Source organism: Candoia aspera, chromosome 4, assembly GCF_035149785.1.
Source record: "Candoia aspera isolate rCanAsp1 chromosome 4, rCanAsp1.hap2, whole genome shotgun sequence".
Taxonomy (NCBI): Eukaryota; Metazoa; Chordata; class Lepidosauria; order Squamata; family Boidae; genus Candoia; species Candoia aspera.
In genome coordinates this window covers 84,628,371-84,646,685 of record NC_086156.1, presented here as the reverse complement: position 1 = coordinate 84,646,685, position 18,315 = coordinate 84,628,371, and the positions used below count along the sequence as shown (strand labels likewise).

General features: G+C 40.3%; 1 protein-coding gene across 1 annotated transcript in view; it reads left to right on the top strand.

The window, feature by feature from the left end:
* The window catches only part of COL1A1 (collagen type I alpha 1 chain), a 41,690-nt gene that overhangs the window by 11,911 nt on the left and 11,464 nt on the right, over window positions 1–18,315 (top strand). The window contains exons 16-38 of the mRNA XM_063300861.1: window positions 74–172; window positions 463–507; window positions 597–695; window positions 1,702–1,755; window positions 1,855–1,962; window positions 2,764–2,817; window positions 4,400–4,498; window positions 6,021–6,074; window positions 6,175–6,273; window positions 7,609–7,662; window positions 8,448–8,501; window positions 8,606–8,659; window positions 9,129–9,182; window positions 10,574–10,618; window positions 10,719–10,817; window positions 11,200–11,307; window positions 12,209–12,316; window positions 13,563–13,616; window positions 13,762–13,815; window positions 14,898–15,005; window positions 15,101–15,154; window positions 16,044–16,097; window positions 17,136–17,297. Coding sequence (XP_063156931.1) covers window positions 74–172; window positions 463–507; window positions 597–695; window positions 1,702–1,755; window positions 1,855–1,962; window positions 2,764–2,817; window positions 4,400–4,498; window positions 6,021–6,074; window positions 6,175–6,273; window positions 7,609–7,662; window positions 8,448–8,501; window positions 8,606–8,659; window positions 9,129–9,182; window positions 10,574–10,618; window positions 10,719–10,817; window positions 11,200–11,307; window positions 12,209–12,316; window positions 13,563–13,616; window positions 13,762–13,815; window positions 14,898–15,005; window positions 15,101–15,154; window positions 16,044–16,097; window positions 17,136–17,297 — 1,773 coding nt within the window. The remainder of the gene's footprint in view (window positions 1–73; window positions 173–462; window positions 508–596; window positions 696–1,701; window positions 1,756–1,854; window positions 1,963–2,763; window positions 2,818–4,399; window positions 4,499–6,020; window positions 6,075–6,174; window positions 6,274–7,608; window positions 7,663–8,447; window positions 8,502–8,605; window positions 8,660–9,128; window positions 9,183–10,573; window positions 10,619–10,718; window positions 10,818–11,199; window positions 11,308–12,208; window positions 12,317–13,562; window positions 13,617–13,761; window positions 13,816–14,897; window positions 15,006–15,100; window positions 15,155–16,043; window positions 16,098–17,135; window positions 17,298–18,315) is intronic.

The window sequence follows — 18,315 nt, the reverse complement described above, 5'->3', positions numbered from 1 at the left end:
GACTAGGAAGAACGATGTGCATCAAGCCCGGGAGGCATACAGACTTATTAATCTTCACTCTCTTCTTGCACAGGGTGAAACTGGTCCCCAAGGTGCCCGTGGTGGTGAAGGCCCACAAGGTGCTCGTGGTGAACCTGGCGCCGCTGGCCCTGCTGGCGCCGCTGGCCCTGCTGTAAGAATTACCTTTTTTCTTTTCTTTTTCATGCTTCTGATTTAAAAAAAAAAAATGTTTCAGAATTTTCTGATGCTGATGACGATGTCACTTCTTAATTTTAATAGCACACATGAATGCATGTATCCTCTTATTTATTGGAGAGTGCTTCAGTATTCCTGGGATTAATGGTGAAGATTGAAGATAGCTTATTACATAGTGTCCCAGGTGTCTAGTAGATAGGAGATATGACTTACAAATTCAGTGAATTAATATAGTAATTATTTGTATTTTTTTTTTCTCTGCTTTAGGGAAATCCTGGTTCTGATGGTCAACCTGGTGCCAAAGGTGCAAGTGTAAGTATCTTCTCCTCACAAGAACTCTCCTTATCCTCATCGTTGTCTTCATGTGCCACTTAGCTCACCGGCTCTGCTTTCTCTTCTAGGGTTCTCCTGGTATTGCTGGTGCTCCTGGCTTCCCTGGTGCTCGTGGCCCAGCTGGACCTCAGGGTCCCAGTGGTGGTCCTGGTCCCAAGGGTAATAGTGTAAGTACCATCCAACTGCTCTTCACCTCTACTCTTGTCATCTGTCAACTTTTCCCAACCTAGTGTCACCTGCATATGTTGAATTACATATTAGCCAACAATGAGATCATGTGCATTACCATCTAGCCTTCGTACAGGGCACCAGAAATCAGATCTTACATGGACTTCAGATGTCTCTGTTTTAAGGAGAGCTACCTGAGAGATCTAGATTATAGTCTGTACAGACTAAAATCTAGATCTCTCAGGTAGCTATCCTGTGATAACTACGTCGTAGAACAGCATATTAACATAAATCTCAACTTCTTTAGCCACTAAAAGAGATAGTGGATCCATTCTACCATATCATTACTCAATCAGGACATATATTTTTCAGAGTTTCTGTTATCGTATCCTCTTCATCATGGGCTTACTTAATATTACAATACCTAACTTCATGTGACATTACCAGTTTGTCCAGAACTGAACCTTGAAGAAGATAGAAGGGAATATATCTTCTAAATATTCTGCTGGACAGAACATCAGCTTTCTTGATTTGGCACCAGATCACACTGCCCTTTCAGCAAACGTTGGGTTTTGACGTTTTAAAATTTTGCAGTATATTGAATAGTCTGAGCTGTTCCCCAGATGGGATAGTAATAAAAACATGGAATATAATGGTATGGAAATGTGGGTTTTGAAGATAACCATTCCAAAATTATTGACCAAAGTTTTATTGCTCGCAAATCCCACAGCTTCCTTGTTCTCATATGATGCTAGTATCAGTTGAAGCATGGTGGAAAGTATGTTCACAAATCCCTATCCCCCAGTGCTGTTCCCCACTACCAATTCTTTATAAACATATCCCAACAGTTTCCTGCTGAGTTTTTCCCTATATTGTATGGTTAATACATACTTGATACATTCTTGTTCTCTTGCAAGATATAAAATAAAACAAATCTACTGTTGAATTTTCTGTACTGAATGAGATATGTGACTGTATGTCTTTGTCTTTTCTTAATAACTTTAGGGTGAACCTGGTGCTCCTGGAAACAAAGGAGATGCTGGTGCTAAAGGTGAACCCGTAAGTATTTCACCTAAATGCATTTGCAATTTTATTTCTTCTCTGGTTTTATTGTGCCTCTCCCACAAACTCATCTCTCTCCTTAACTTTATTTTCTAGGGCCCCGTTGGTGTCCAAGGCCCCCATGGCCCACCTGGTGAGGAAGGCAAGAGAGGATCTCGTGGTGAGCCTGGACCTGGTGGATTGCCGGGACTTGCTGGTGAACGTGTATGTAACAATTTTGTGGTTTGATCTTTTCTAAGCTTTGAGTACCAAGATCACATTTAGAATAAGCCCAGCACATGCAGAATGATACGGGTCCATAGTATTTAATTAGATTGGTTAAGAATTGCTAACCTAAATTACAGATGAAGTTGAAGCAGGCCAGGTGGGAAGATTTAACTAATTTCAATAAATCAGACGAAAGTTCTTCTGGGGAAAAACCATCCATAAGACAGAATGTGTTGCTAAACTTCCAAGGAAACTAAATTTCAGGTGTAAGAGCATCAGGACCATTTATTAATAACTGTCTATTAAGTTCTTCAAAACGTAATTATATTCATGCTCTGTTTACCTGATGTTTTACAAGCATGAGGGTTCACTATCTAACTGGTGAGGCGTTACTGTTTCCTTCGGTAAACATTTGGGAGATATTAAGCTTCTTGTTCTGCACAGCAATGGCTTTTTATAGCCTCTCCTCTATTTGCAGGATGTATGTACTAATTTAAGGCAGGAGGCAAAATGACAAATGGGTGCTCCTGACTCTAGTCAGGGAGTAGAAGTAGAATTCTTGAGAGAAGAATATCATCCTGAACCTGAAGTTAGCATTCAGTGATGATTCTGCCTTTCAGCTCTGTGTCCTATTTAGCAGATTGCTGATTATTAGAGCTGTTGTGGTCGTCTTTTTCTAGTCACGTAAAAATAAATGACCCCATATTGGCACTTTGAGAGGAAAGATCTTTGTGGCTTACTTGGTAGCAATAATGGATATGTAACTTTCACTTCTTTTTTTCTAATCCTGTGTCACAGGGTGCTCCCGGAAGCCGTGGTTTCCCTGGTGCTGATGGCATTGCTGGTCCCAAGGTGGGTTCTAGTCTCGGAGGTAGTTGTTTTTATGAAAGATGTACAAATACCATCCCACCCCACCCCAAATAGGCATCTCAACTATAGGCTGAGCTGAAGGAGAAGCAATTGGGTTGATTGGTGGGAGATGTTTCTGGAGTCAGAGCAAAAAAATAAACATTTTAGAATGTGACACCTGCTAGAAATAGCTAAACATTACCTTGATCTCCTATAGGCTATCCAAATTTATATATAGGACATGGCAATATATTTATAAGCTTAAGAATGGCTGTATATTTTTCCATGTGCTGGAGCTGACCTCTCACTATCAAAATACAACCTTTGATTTATTTCCCACCCTTCCAGTTGTATAGGCTAGCAAAGTGAAACCACATCTAAAACAGTAATAATTTCTTAAAAGTACCAATATATAGATTAATATATAGAGTAGATTAATAGGTACCACTTCAGTGGGCAGGTAACGGCGTTCTGTTTAGTCATGCCGGCCACATGACCATGGAAGTGTCTACGGACAAATGCCGGCTCTTCGGCTTTGAAACGGAGATGAGCACCGCCCCCTAGAGTCGGACATGACTGGACTTCATGTCAAGGGAAACCTTTACCTTTACCTTTTTACCAATATATAAGTATCTGCATTCATGGCTGGCCCATCTTAATCCTATTTTTGAGGCAATTTGCTAAAGATCATGTTCAGTGAGTTTGTGGCATATTGGAACTCAGATATCTAGGGTTCTTATTGCCTAGGAAACAGGGGAAAAAATGAAAATCTTCCTTGCCACATCTCATTATATCCTTTCAGTGTTGTCCGAAGGAGTTGGATAGTACTGTGAGGATCTAAAGGAACTAAGAGGGATGGCTAGTTTGTTTATTTATTTATTCATCAAATTTATACGGCTGCCCATCTCATGAAAAAGTGACTCTGGGCATCGTACAACAATACGGTTAATAAGTTAATATATAAAAGACAATTACTATTTTAAAAAATGTTTAGAATAAAAAACACAAGACTAAGAGAGAACAGTAGACATTAATAACAATAGAGCCACTTTGGTATCTCACCAGTCCACTGAGGCCTCGCATAACCAGGTTTTGAGGGACTTTAGAAATTCAGTAAAGATAGGGCCAACCTCAATTAACTAACAGTAGGAAAGCTTATCCCTTTGAATGCTATTAGAGCCTGTTTTGCAAACCTCCATCTCTTAGTGGGACTGCTAGCACCTCCTATCACACCAAGTTCTTGTCTAATAGTCCTGGGCATTCTTCTCTCTCTCTTGGGTGCCAGAATAATGTAATAAGATCCATGCTTTCCATAAATCTTGCTTCACTGAAATCTCCAGGGACTTTTTTGTTCTTTTTTCCACTAAATCAGATCTTGCCTGGAATGCAATTTCAATCTCTATTTTCATTTCTCTCATGCTTTCCCCTCCCTAACTATATTGTGTTATTCTGTCCCATGTTTTGTCCCTTCCTCACATTAGAACTCCCCAAGTATATGTCAAGTGGGGGCCTTAGATAAGAAATGAAAGAAGGCTAGGATTTACCTGCTCTTAGTAGCTTTTCTTGATGCCTTTCCTTCTTCCAGGGACCTCCTGGTGAACGTGGATCTCCCGGCCCTGCTGGTCCTAAAGGATCTCCTGGTGAATCTGGACGCCCCGGTGAGCCTGGTCTTCCTGGAGCCAAGGTAAGTGAATGGCAAGTTTTGGACAGAAGAGGAGAGCACAAATGGGAGATACCCACAAACTGCCCCACTGGTTCCTTGACAGTGGGGAATGGAGCACATTCCACCACACCCGTCCATACCTGTGCAGCATTTCAGCTCTATAAAAGTGAAACACATTGATATATCACGTGGTTTCCTTTTTATTTTATTAATCATGGTCATAAACAGTAATCCAGGATTTTACCATATGGAAAGTAATTCACAGTCACCAATGAGATGAAGTAGTGGCAAAGTTGTTTTTAATCATATCATTTCACTCATAGGATAATGAAACAGAGAATTAAGTAGGACTGGGTTAAGAGGAATTAAGTTTCTTGGAGCAAGTTTTATTGCTTTAGTTGAGTTATATTTCTGGGCATGAGATGTGTGAACTAGGGCAAATGTTTTCACTCATAAAAATGAAGGCAATGCGAATCCAGAAAACATTGGTTCTTTTTGGATTGGTATTATGATATAATCATGACATGAATGTATTTTCTGGGTGAGACTTCCTTGGCTGGAAAAAAAAAAAGAAGGAAAATCAAGGCCCTAAAATATCAGCAATGAAACAGCAATGAAAGGACAATGTAAACTGACACTTTAAAAAAATCATCCTTTTTCACAACCCCGTTTTTTCCAGGACAGATAAACTTTAATGTAGAAAAGATCATGGGGTCAAAAAATACCAGCTACAATCTGAATTTAGGATTTAGAAATCATGTTCAGTTGCTCTACCAATGGTTTACAAAAGCTTTTACATTCTGTTGTGGCGAATGAAATGCTTCCTAGCTCTCACTTCAAGACAAAACTGACTCAGTAACTCTTTGAGAAATATTTTAGAATATTATTATCATTATCCTCATTCCCTTTTAGGATATACCCTAACCCTAATCCTAATCAGTTCAGTCCATGTACTAATCCATTCCAACTAGCATAAAACCCCAAAGCAACAATCAATTAGCACTAAAAAAAACTAAGATAAACCAATGATGCTTACTCACTTGGTGTTTTTTTTAAATGACTCTTCATCCTCTGAACAAAATATTTGGATGACCATGGATTAAATTTATTGATCATTCAAAAAGCCTGCACAATTGAAGGTGATTGAAAGGAAGAGTGAGACAACTATTATCAAAACAGGCTTTGAATTACAAAAGCTGTGGAAGAAACCCTTAAGGTACAGGGCATATTTCTTCCACAGAAGAAATGCCCAGTCAAGGACTCCTACAAAACATACCTTGTGTAAAAGCTTGTGTGTTTTAAAACAGAGAACAGGGATTTTAAAGTACTTAACAGCTACTTTATTGCCTTAAAGCATAAACTCTCTAGTCCAATTTGTGCAATTTAAGAGTTGTAGCCCCACCATCTTTGTGGCATTACAGAAGCTTCTGTAGGATAAAGATTAGAGTGTACAGTGTCATGCATTGTAGAGGCAAAGACAAGATAGTCATAGTTTCCCCAACTTTCCTAATTGACCAATTTTCTTCCTTTTTTTCCTTTCTAGGGTCTGACTGGTAGCCCTGGTAGTCCTGGTCCTGATGGCAAGACTGGACCTGCTGTAAGTGATGAGAGAACTCACTGGGATCATTCCTACATTCTGCCAAAGAAAGACCTCTCCTTTTTTCAAAAACAGGCTTATTGTTTCCTTTCCCTTATAGGGCCCTGCTGGTCAAGATGGTCGCCCTGGACCTGCAGGTCCAGCAGGTGCAAGAGGTCCAGCTGGTGTGATGGGATTCCCTGGACCTAAAGGATCTGCTGTAAGTAACACTTTGTGTTTGCTTCCTGAATCTCATGTTTCATACAAGGATGGCAACATCTACTCTACTTTTCTCCCTCAGATGACCAGTCTAGTTAGCGCTCAACCCATGAAAAAGCATTGACACCAGAACAGCAGCTCTGAAGTCTTCTTTAAGGAGCAACTTTCTAAAAAGACCACCTGCAGGGCTATTCCTGAAACAAGGGCAGCTGGCCGCTATATCACAGCTCCCTCTATTTGCCTTTCTGACTTCTTATTTCCTCGTTCATGTCACTGAGAATATTTTCCAGGTGGTCACCATAAAAGTCAATTTCATTTCAGAACTAGTTGCACAGATAATATCCTTAATCCACCTGTGTATTCTATGTTGACTCTATTGAGCCAGTTTACCATTATTGATTGATTACGTGCCATCAAATTGTTGTCAACTCTTAGTGACCAATAGATAGATTTTCTCCATGATTACCTGTTCTTCCTGTCATTTTCAGAACCCCCTATTTAATCAATTTTCTGAAAGGCCTTCATGGTTTCCTTCTTCTAATGAGTGCAGCTTTATATTCAGTAATCAACTATCTGAAATATGCATAGATTTATTGAGAGCACAAGCACTCGCTGCACTCAAATATACTTAGATTATTTCAAGATCTATTTGGCTTAAGTGGGTTGTAAAATCACTCTAGGCTAGAGAGGACGATGTTGATAAAATAGGTTGTTTTCCAAAATGAAAATGGAATACTAGAGATACTGAAGATTTTATAACTGATACAAGATGGTGTTTGTGTCAGCCCTTTGAGACAGTCTAGACAAGAAGCACACCCAGGAGTACTAGCTCTATCTTTATTGTAGGGTTACATTAAGAGAATCTTGCAAGTTTCCCCCCTCGCCTTTACAGTCCAAGAAACTAGGGAGGGTCCCTTCTGAGGTGTTTGCCACGCCACCGTTCCTTCTGCTGGTTCAGCTACCTTTTATCTGACCATTGTCTGTGGTTCTTCCTCCTGTCTCCCAAGGTCATCCCCACCTACCATTACAGTTTGTTTGTGTAAAAGACATTTGGTTGCCTTTCAGAAGCCCAGTATGGGAAGGTATTTTACTGTACAGAATGATCTTTGACCCAGTGCTACTTCTGAAAAGACAGAGATGCAGGCACTAAGATTTTCTCCATGAATGGCCATATCTAATTATGGCCCAAAGCCCATAAATGCACATGCTTATGTAATACACATTTGACCAGGCATCCTAGATCTGCCCTAGCATGGGGAAATACTGAAGAGTGAAATGAGAATCATTGATTCTCTCTCTGAAATAACTCAGTTTTCCCCCTTCCTCCCTCCTCTAGGGTGAACCTGGCAAACCTGGTGAGAGAGGTACCCCTGGACCCGCTGGTGCTGTTGTAAGTATTTTGCTCCTCACCCTCTATTATCCAATTCAGTGATCTGGATTGACCTATGCATGGGGATTTCTTTACGTAATTGCTAGCAATATTTTGCTGCCCAGACTCCTTTTATATGACACGGGCAGCCGTGCACATCTTTTAAATAAGTAAATGAATGTTTTGCCTTTCTTGGGGATTGTTGCAGCAAGCTGTGTGGGCGGCTCCTTTTTCCCTACCACAACGAAGCAAGGTTTGGATAGGTGTGCTAGGCATTTTACAGTCAAGGTCCTTTCTTGGTGGTTTTTGGAGCCACATAATGGAGAGAGAGGTAAAGGAGAGGTATACAGTCACATACATAGTACTGGAAAAGCAGACAACCGTTGGCTCGAGAGAGACTTTTTCTTAGATTTATATCCTGCTTTTCATTCAGTAGCTCAAGGTGGCATATACAGTGCTCTCCCTTCCTACATTTCCCCACAACAATTATGTGGGGTAGGCTAGGCTTAGAGAGAGGGACTGGCTCAAAGTCACCTAGTAAGTTCTGTGATTGAGGGTGGGCTAGACCCTTGGACTCTCCTATGCCAGTTCATTATCTTCACCACTATGCCACAATACCCCAAATGAGATGGTCTTGCATGTAGTGATAGAGAGAGTGGCAGGAATATTTTTAGGAAGGTAAATTATCTGATCATATGGTAGGACCTAGAAAAGGGTATTCAGTGGAAAGATTTCTTATGAAAGATTTATTTCAAAAACATTGAGCTCTGCTTTTCTAATGCTTATCCCTCTTTTGTTTCCCTCAGGGTGCTCCTGGTAAAGATGGTGAAGCTGGTGCTCAAGGTCCCTCAGGCCCAGCTGTAAGTAGAAACTTCTTCCTGATTTCTCCTTCTACAATATTATGAGTGTTTTATCCCTTTCTGAATTCTACCAAGGCTTGAACTTTCCTACCTTTCCATTACAGGGTCCTGCTGGAGAAAGAGGTGAACAAGGTCCAGCTGGTGGTCCTGGCTTCCAGGTGAGAGGGGTTACTTAAAAAAAATGTGCATCTTCTACCTGCAACAAAATACCAGATGTGGAACAGCATACACAAATTAAGGATTTAATGCAATTATTTTTTTCTTTTGGATGTTCAAATGATGTAGATTTGTTTGCTTATTTTGTGGCAAGAAGCTGAAAGGAGCGGGGGGAACTGAACTAAAATACTAAAAAAAAAGGCTCCCCCCTCCTCAAACCATGAGGGCTATAAGAAAACTGTAAAACAGTGTTTTTCAGCTGGCTGGGGAATTCTGGGAGCTGAAGTCCACACATCTTAAAGTTGCCAAATTGGAAAAACACTGCTGTAAAATATAAGCATGCAGAATTCGTGAGGTGCTAGTGCAGTAAACTTGCTGTAGTCAGTCTCTTTCACAAGCTCTGTCTGATCACCCTGCTTATCCAGTCCCATCAAAGCTAATATTTTCTTCACTTCTGGTTTCTGTTTTCAGGGTCTTCCTGGCCCTGCTGGTGCCCCTGGTGAATCTGGAAAACCTGGTGAGCAAGTAAGTAATGTGTTCCTTTGTATGGAAGCGTAAAAAAGGAATTAAGATGTCTGTAGATACTTTAAAGGAAAAAAACGAACAAACAGATTAGGACCCTTGAGTTGCAGATCTATAGAACACCAAGTTGGGAAAGGCTAGTTTGGAGTCTGAACTCAGCACAAATATTCTCCAGAATAACCTTACCCTCCACATAGATAATGTACCATTTTTGCCACTTTGGCTCTTTTTGCTTTTCTTTCTCATGCACCATCCAACAATTGAAAGTGTCTACTGACCTATGGAAGATCAGGCCTTGCCTGCATTTTTCTGCTTTAGAATTCCCAATTTCTGCACTTGAGATGAAGTTCCTCCTCTCTCTAATAGTTGCAGAGAATTTTAGTAGGTGGAGGTTTAGCATCCCTTCAGGGCAATATTATGGCCAGTTTATTATTACATGATCCTTTGATGAAACAATTATTTGATTGGAAAAGCTTCTCTCTCTCCCTCCCTCCCTCCCTCCCAAAAAATATTCATCTGGTTCTTGCTAAGCAGACAAGACTTGTACTACATCCTTCCCTTCCCTTGCAAACACTTAGTCGTTTTCCAAGGATTAGAACAGACTGTCCTTGATGGTGCTGGACTCTCTTTCATCCCGCGAGGGACATTGATAATAACCGATCATCACTTTTCAGGGGTACTGCATGATTACCTATTAGAAGTGTTGTAATAGCGGATTCCCTGCATTAACCTGGGACTAGACCTTTCAAATTGCTTCCATTTCTATGAGTGGCATGATCATAATTTCAAATGCAGATTAACATATCCCACATATAACCTTTTTTTCCCCTGGAGATTTCAGTGAGGCTAAGACTTCCTGAAAAAAGAGATTAAATAATAAAATGTCTGGAGAATTTCATCTTTGCCTAGTACATTGTCAGTATGGCAGCAGAATACGCAGGGTTCAATTATTATTTTTTATTTTTCTGAAGAAATTTCAATTCTAAAGGAATTGGCAATTTCGGAAACCCATCTTTAAAATCTATGCAGAGAACTATTTGTATTTCAAATAAAACATTTTGGAGGAACTGTGCTGCAAAAATCTCTCCTTCTTTGAAGGAGATAATAGTCAGATATTTCTTTCTTCTATGACATACCTTTATCTAAGAGTTCTTACTTCCACTAAAATATCCTACCTTCTTATATGTGCTCTTCTGCTTAAAGTTCTCTAGAATTTCATAACTGAAAGGAGCAAAAAACTATCTAGTCCTGCCCTCAGACATGAGCATGAAAAACCCATTTCTTGCTGAACAGCAGCTCCACCTTTCCATCCCATGTCAGATTAACTGCATTACCTGAATGCATTCTCAGTGGCTCTATCTTTTAATGATTTCTGTTTCTGTCTACTCTGACAGGGTCCCCATGGTGATGTTGGTGCTCCTGGTCCTGCTGGTGCAAGAGTAAGTAAAGACCTCCTCTCTAGGTTCCCGTATGTCTTTGATTTGTCCAACAACACTTCTGTAACCAACTTGTAATCAACTCACTCTTTATTCCATGTAGGGCGAGAGAGGTTTCCCTGGTGAACGTGGTGCCCAAGGTCCTGCAGGTCCTTCTGGACCCCGTGGTGCTAATGGTGCTCCTGGTAATGATGGTGCTAAGGTAAGAGATTAATGAAGGTTGTGATGAAAAGTCTACCTCAAAGATAAATGAACACACCTTGGCCCTGAGATATTCAGAATGATAAAACTATCTGCCCAAACCCTCTAAACTGCTGCTTTCCTAGGAACGATATCATTTTCCTTTTCCCCTAGTATGCCTTGTGGGCATCAGAAAAATTAAATGTTGTCTAAGAAATGTTTGTGAAAAAAAATACAGAAAATTCAGAATAGAATTCTAAAGATAAAGGAAGAAATAGAAGAATTATTTTTTTTAAAAAAAAGGAAATTCAGAATAGATAGGCACCCCTTCCTGTACAGGTTTTGAACACCTGGCTCTGTCCCTGATCAGTGCCTCCTTTGTTTCCTTGGCTATACAACTCTAGGGTGATGCTGGTGCTCCTGGTGCTCCTGGTGGTCAAGGACCTCCTGGTCTTCAGGGTATGCCTGGTGAACGTGGTGCTGCTGGTCTGCCTGGTGCCAAGGGAGATAGAGTAAGTAAATGATTGTTGAACAGCGTACCATCAAAGTGGCAGTCACCATCTTACCATGCTTAAAAAGATGGAGAACAAGCAAAAGCATTCCGCCTTTTTCAGATAACATCCACTCCTTTCCAAATATCATCTACTTTCCAGCTTCATGCATTGCTTCAGCTCCTCCAAGATTGTATGCATACAGAGATAATCTTGACATAGATATTCACTACCTGTCCGTCAGACCAGTCTGATTTAGGCTAGGTATAGTAAGATTTTGGGTGGAGTGTGGAATGACACTGATAAAAAGTACATATTTAACTTCAGAAGGCTTGGAGTTTAGCCCCAAAGAGAAAATAGGGATCAGCTAATTATTAAGAACAATTGGCAACAATTCTTTAGTATCTCAGGCTGATGCCTTTCCCAACATTGTGGATTCTTTTTATTGTAGATATGACAGTAGCTGGATTCACAGTCTTCTGCATCCATGTCTCTGATCTGGCAATAAGTTATGGTTCCTCCTAATGTCATCATACAAATAAGCTGCTGGGAGAATCATAAGGGCAAAGAGGAATTGAATTTTACATTACCCTCCATTAACTGGCATTCAGATGTTTTTCCTCAATACATCCCAAGCCAAATTAAGAGGTTGGTTGGCCAGTGTTGTCTTCTGGTTTGGCCTGAGGTGTTGTAGTAAGAAGTAAAACTTAAGAGGGCAATCCAGGATCATGATTTTGATGTTTAGCTTTCAAGATATATTAGAGGAAATTCCTAACACCAAACCTGATATGAAATCTACTTATTTCAAGATTTCAAATGTGAGAGATAACACATCATCAATAGAAAGATCCTCTTCCCAATCCTTATGCCATTCTGGTCTTTTCAGTATTTATAGTCTTGTTTTGTCTTTTCTGTCTTCTAGGGTGACCCAGGTGCCAAAGGTGCTGATGGTGCTCCTGGCAAGGACGGAGTTAGGGGGTTGACTGGACCCATTGGCCAACCTGGACCATCTGGTGCTCCTGGTGACAAGGTAAATATTCCATCAAGTCTAGTTTCTCCAAAACTCCTACTGATTTCCAGTTGCTGGAAGCTGTGCCATGTGTTTCCCTTGATGTGTACATTTCCTGGCATTTAAATAGATTTGTGAATGAACTAGGAACTAGCTGCCATTCTCAGCTCAAGTTTGGACTGTCATTCTTTTACAAAGCATCAGGGAAACCTTTACAAAAATGACTAGCTGCCACCAGGGGACAGAAATGGAACACTCTCCCTGATAATGTGGGGTTGCAGAGTACCAAGTATCCCTTCTCAAGGCTCTTCCTCACAGCCAATTGAAGTGCTACATACATGGGCTTTAGACTGTGTCATAGAATTAGTAAATTATTCTCTTTCTTTTTTGTGAACAAAATGACATGCCTGAGAGAGATAAGCCAACAGGCAACTATCTACAGGACAAACTGCCTCAAAGGCTATCTGTAGCAAGCTATGGATTTTAAGAAAAACCTCTGCTTAAATGTATACATAACATCTGATCCGAAGGATTGCTTTTCAGATGCTAGAAACTAAATCAGCAGGATACTCAGTGGTTTCATTTACTTCAAGCAAAGGGATCCAATTTGCATCCTCCATTTTAATATGCAGACCAGAACTCAGTTATTCTTTGGATACTGCACTTCTCCATATTTTGTGATGCAGTTCCTGGCTCATAAAAATATATTTAATGAAAAAATGTATTAATAATGAATCTATTTTACTACTAAATACATTCAAAATAGATTTAAAATGCCATTTTATGTAGATTTTAAAAGAGCATAATTAATACGCAAACAGGATGAAGTATACTTGTAAATAAACACAGACTAGAAACTGGCTAATCCACCCACCCAGACACCCACCCAAATAAGACATAGACAGTCTTCCCACCTCCCTTATCTCTCTCTTGATACCCTCTAACCATTGTCTCTAGCCAGTCTTGTCCATTCAGCTTAATAGTCACAAATACAGAAAACCTGCATTTTTTAAAATTGGAACTCAATGAATCTCTGGATGGAAATGAAGGCAAAGTGTCCATTTTTCTAATTTGCATGTCGAACAGCAGCATGTATGTGATTGGAACTAGAAGCATTTGTGATTTACAAGTTTATCCAAGCAGGCAGTAGCAGTAAATAGAAGACTGGCTTATCAAAAAGAAATCCTTCTTAGAGTACATGATCAAGGTACAGAAAGCTATTACTATTCCTGGTGCTTAACCTGGTCTCTTTTACTTCCTCCCCCAGGGTGAAGCTGGTCCCTCTGGCCCTTCTGGCCCCACTGGTGCACGTGGTGCTCCTGTAAGTAATATTCCTTCCTAGGTTTGTTTTTCATTCTGCCTTGAGGGGTCTAGAAAGCTTTTAAGTAAATCCTTTCTCTTTCTCTTTAACTCCGCATTCCTTTCATTCGTCATGACACTTGCTGTCTTCCTTTTGCCCTTCCCAGGGAGATCGTGGTGAGCCCGGCCCTGCTGGACCTGCTGGATTTGCTGGCCCCCCTGTAAGTATGATGGAAAATGTCGACTTCTCAGGAAACCCATTAGAATTATTGCATCCTCTTAAAGCTATAATGAGGTGAAGGTGGTTCACCAGCTATGTTCATACAATATGCTTAACGTTAGAGGCTGAGCAGATATATTTATACAACATGCTAAGCCTGGTAAGCGTTTGGCTTAGTTGGGTGTTTTTGGTAGTTTAGCTCATTATGCAAAGACAGCCCAAAAGATAAATGTATGGTTTGGTGTATTGTGTTAACACAGAAGTTGGATTAATTCAGTAGTCAGGTTACTGTGTTGTAGGAGCATAGGAAGGAAGCATAGCAAGCAAGCATTCAAGACTGGCTGCCAGAAAACAGCCATAGATTATCAGCAAATGATCTTTGGTAGGAAAAGAAAGTTGAACCAACCAAATCCAGAGTTAGGATCATATCCGATTTGTCCTTACCATAACCTAATTACAGAGAATAGATTTGGTGTGGGAACAAATAAATTTCCCAATAATGTTTGATACTCCGAACCATTCTGAAGCTCACAAACCAACAGAGATCCAGAAAGTAAATCACTGTGTCCCAGCTGAATCCGTGTTAGGAATATTTTTCAGAAGCAAATGATCTGGACAATAATAGAGAGTTGTCATAGAACCAGTTCAACTGAGATCCCAAGCGCACCAGACAAGTTTATTTTTGTTGCAAATTCTTTAATTTGTACATCTGACTTTTTTTTTATTCTCTTACCAACTCTGTGAGGTTGGTTGGAGAGACAGATTATTATTGCCTCCAGGGCTTCAGTAAGCTAGTAGCTGAAAGGTGGGGATTGTAACCAGCAGTTCTGCCTATGGTAGTAGAGATACAAATCTTATCAAATCTCCATCCTGAGCCTTCTGCTTTACCTTTCCCTGGTTGATCACCCATGGAAGGTCCAGAGAACCATACAACAGGAAATAAGAAGTTTTGTTCAAGGGTTGGTTTAGTTAGAGATATTTGGAAAATGCACAGAAAGAGAGAAATTAGATCTCATAGAATCATTTATGTTTCTGTTCCCATTACTCTGTTCCTCACCATCTGCTCTGCTTCTACTCCAATAGGGTGCTGATGGACAACCAGGTGCTAAAGGTGAAGCTGGTGATGCTGGTCCTAAAGGTGAAGCTGGTCCTCCTGGCCCTGCTGGAGCTACTGGCCCTGCTGGCCCTTCTGTAAGCCATCCCTCCCTGCTTCCCAGTCTCTTCTGTGAAAATGTGCCTGTCTCTTAGCCTTTAGTTTAATGCTAACCTCTCCCTGTTGATTGCAGGGTGCTATTGGTGCTCCTGGTCCCAAAGGTGCTCGTGGAAATGCCGGCCCTCCTGTGAGTATTTTTTTCCTGGTGTATTAAATTAAATGCTATACTTTAAAATGGTGGTTTGATAAGGGTTCATTTTTTTCCTGTTCTCTAAGAATGCAGAATTCAATCTGCAAAATATCCTAACAGTTTATTTAAAAAAAACCTAATTCCTAATTTCCTGATTTAGGAAATTAATAAAATTTTCAGCACTTCTTAAGAGACAAACTTTCTCTAAGGGTTTTTGATCAACATTAAGTAGGCAAGACAGGACCTTAAATAAATATGGTTTATGTATATCTAGAAGGCCCTGGCTACTTGATGGGGAAGTAAAGGACTGCCCAATTAAGAATGGCTCACTAGCCAGCCCAATACCATGTATAATAGCAAAAGTATCATATTCTAGATCAGCGCTTCTCAACCTTGGCAACTTTAAGATGTGTGGACTTCAACTCCCAGAATTCCCCAGCCAGCATTCTGGGAGTTGAAGTCCACACATCTTAAAGTTGCTAAGCTTGAGAAACGCTGATCTAGATCCTGTCACCAACACATTCTAGCAGGTATTAACACTACTCGATGGCATATTACCTAGGTCATATATCCCAACTTGGCTGATATATCTGGTATTCCCAGCCAGTAGTTCAGAAAAAACTTACTGCATCAGAAATAAAAGCATCTCCATGTTATAAGAAGCACTGGTATATCCAGACAAGATGCTAAAAGGTCTGAAAGAGCTTTTCATACCAGCTTTCACATTTTTGAGAGCTTCCTAACCAAGACCAGATTCAAAATAAGACCAACCCACTTTAAACAATTGCAAAACTTACTGGAACTTTGTATACAATGAACTTGTGTTAGTTTTATTTTGTAGGAAAGAATAATTGAAAATGGAACCTTTCTTTAATTATTTTTACAGGGTGCTACTGGATTCCCTGGAGCTGCTGGAAGAGTTGGACCCCCTGGCCCATCTGTAAGTAACCACACATGAATACACAGTTGGGCACTGTGGGCAATAGATTGGAAAAAAAACACTCAAAACTTCAAAATGGCCAGCAGGGTGAGATAGTTCACCAGGAGAATGTTTTTTCCCACCCTTTGACAAATGCGGACCATCATGTTAGTTATAAACAGGAAATGTTACAAATTTGAGAATAAAGCTGAAGCTGTTCAGGTCTGAATATACAATGAGTTAAATCCAAACTAAATTTCATTTATGTCCCATTGACATCAGTGGGACAACTTTCTTGAGACTTAAATCTATTAATTTCAATAAGTATTCAATCTAATGTTTAATTCTGAAGTGGAAGCTTTAAAATATTCTGATTGCAAATAAGCTTTGCACCCAGTTTTTAATCAGTTGCTGACTGAAAAAGGTCAGCACAAAAATTAAAATGTTTGTAACAGAATTCAAGTTACTTACTTCAATGTTATTGGCATTTTGTGGATATTTCAATTCATAAATACACAATAAAGTGAAGGAAAGGACAGGAAAAGTATGTCTGGGCATATATATATATATATATATACATACATACATACATACATACATACATACACACACACACACATACATACACACACACACACACACACACACACACTACTGATATGATAGATAAAACTTTTTTCCCAGGAAATTCTGGGAATTGTAGTTAGAGCTGGCAGGCTAAGATTTCTAAGAGAAAAATGCCAAAACCCTCATCAAGCTGCAATCCTCAAATTTTATTGGATAACAGCCTGACAACTGAAACCACTGGATTTTTTCAAAATATGTCTTGTTCAGAATGTGGTTGTCCAGTTTTGCTTGGAGCTAGCCTTTAGAAACATACCACTAAAAAAATTAGCCAATGGGAGAGAAAATCTTGCTCATCCAGAGGGATCTGCATCCCCATTAAGTAAGGCTCCTCACTTAATGAAGATTTATGAAAAAGATATTGTTGCATACACCTCAGCCCTCTGGCTGGATGTTGCAGTTACTGATGTGCCTGTTCCCTTCCTTCTCCCAAAGGGTAACGTTGGTCTTCCCGGCCCATCTGGCCCTAGTGGAAAGGAAGGAAGCAAAGGACCCCGTGGTGAGACTGGACCTGCTGGGCGCCCTGGTGAACCTGGACCTGCTGGCCCACCTGGACCTACTGGTGAGAAAGGATCTCCTGGCGGTGATGGGCCTGCCGTAAGTAAACCTAAAATTATTCCCTTCTCTTAAATGAAATGTTTGAGCCTGACTGGATGTCTGTTCCTTGAGGAGTCTCCCTGTTACATCTAGCAATAATTCTCTGGAAGCAAATTTATCTTTCTGAAACTGATATTTAAAGCTATCCCTTCCTGGTGGTAATGTTATATCATGCCTTTTCATGCGACTACCACCCATGACCATTTTCATGGCAATTGGTAATATAGGTAGAGTTCTGCATCCTTCTCTGTGAAAAGACTGCATCTTTTCCTAAGAAGCCATGTATCCACTGGATCAGGCTTCCCCAACCTCGGCATCCTCCAGATATGGAGATGTCCCAGAAATCTCAACAACAGCCATGCTGCTGAGATGACAATTCTGGAAGTCAAAGTACACACACCTGGGCACCCCCAAGTTGGAGAAATTAGTCAAATTAGTTACTTTTTAGTTACTCGTTTTTTAAAAAAATGTAGTTTCCCACCTTTGCATAGTTAATTTACTAGTTTATTTGTTTGTTTATGGTGTTTTGAACAAAAAGCATGAGATACATAAAATCTCAGTAGTAAAAAAGAGTCTCTCTTGTATAGAGAATTTCACATCTAGCCATCAAGAGGATGGGGACTCCTTTTTAGGAAGGTCATGGGTTGGAAAAACTAGGAAAGAATGATATTACTTGCAATGTTAAAAAGTATCAGGGCATCCACCAGTTTCCCCCTTCCTACAAGCCCTCCAAGATTCTTGTATCCCAGCTTGCTCCAGGTCATAGAAGGGACAACACACTGCTTGCAACTTAGTTGTTGAGGTCTAGTTCCATCTCCTTCCTTAAGCTGATGCCCAATGGCCATGTAAGAGAGCCAGTTTGGTGCAGTGGTTAAGGCATCAGGCTAGAAACCAGGAGGCCATGAGTTCCAGTCCCACCTTAGGCACAAAGCCAGCTGGGTGACCCTGGGCCAGTCACTCTCTCTCAGCCCTAGAAAGCAGGCAATGGCAAACCACTCCTGAAAAACCTTGCCAAGGA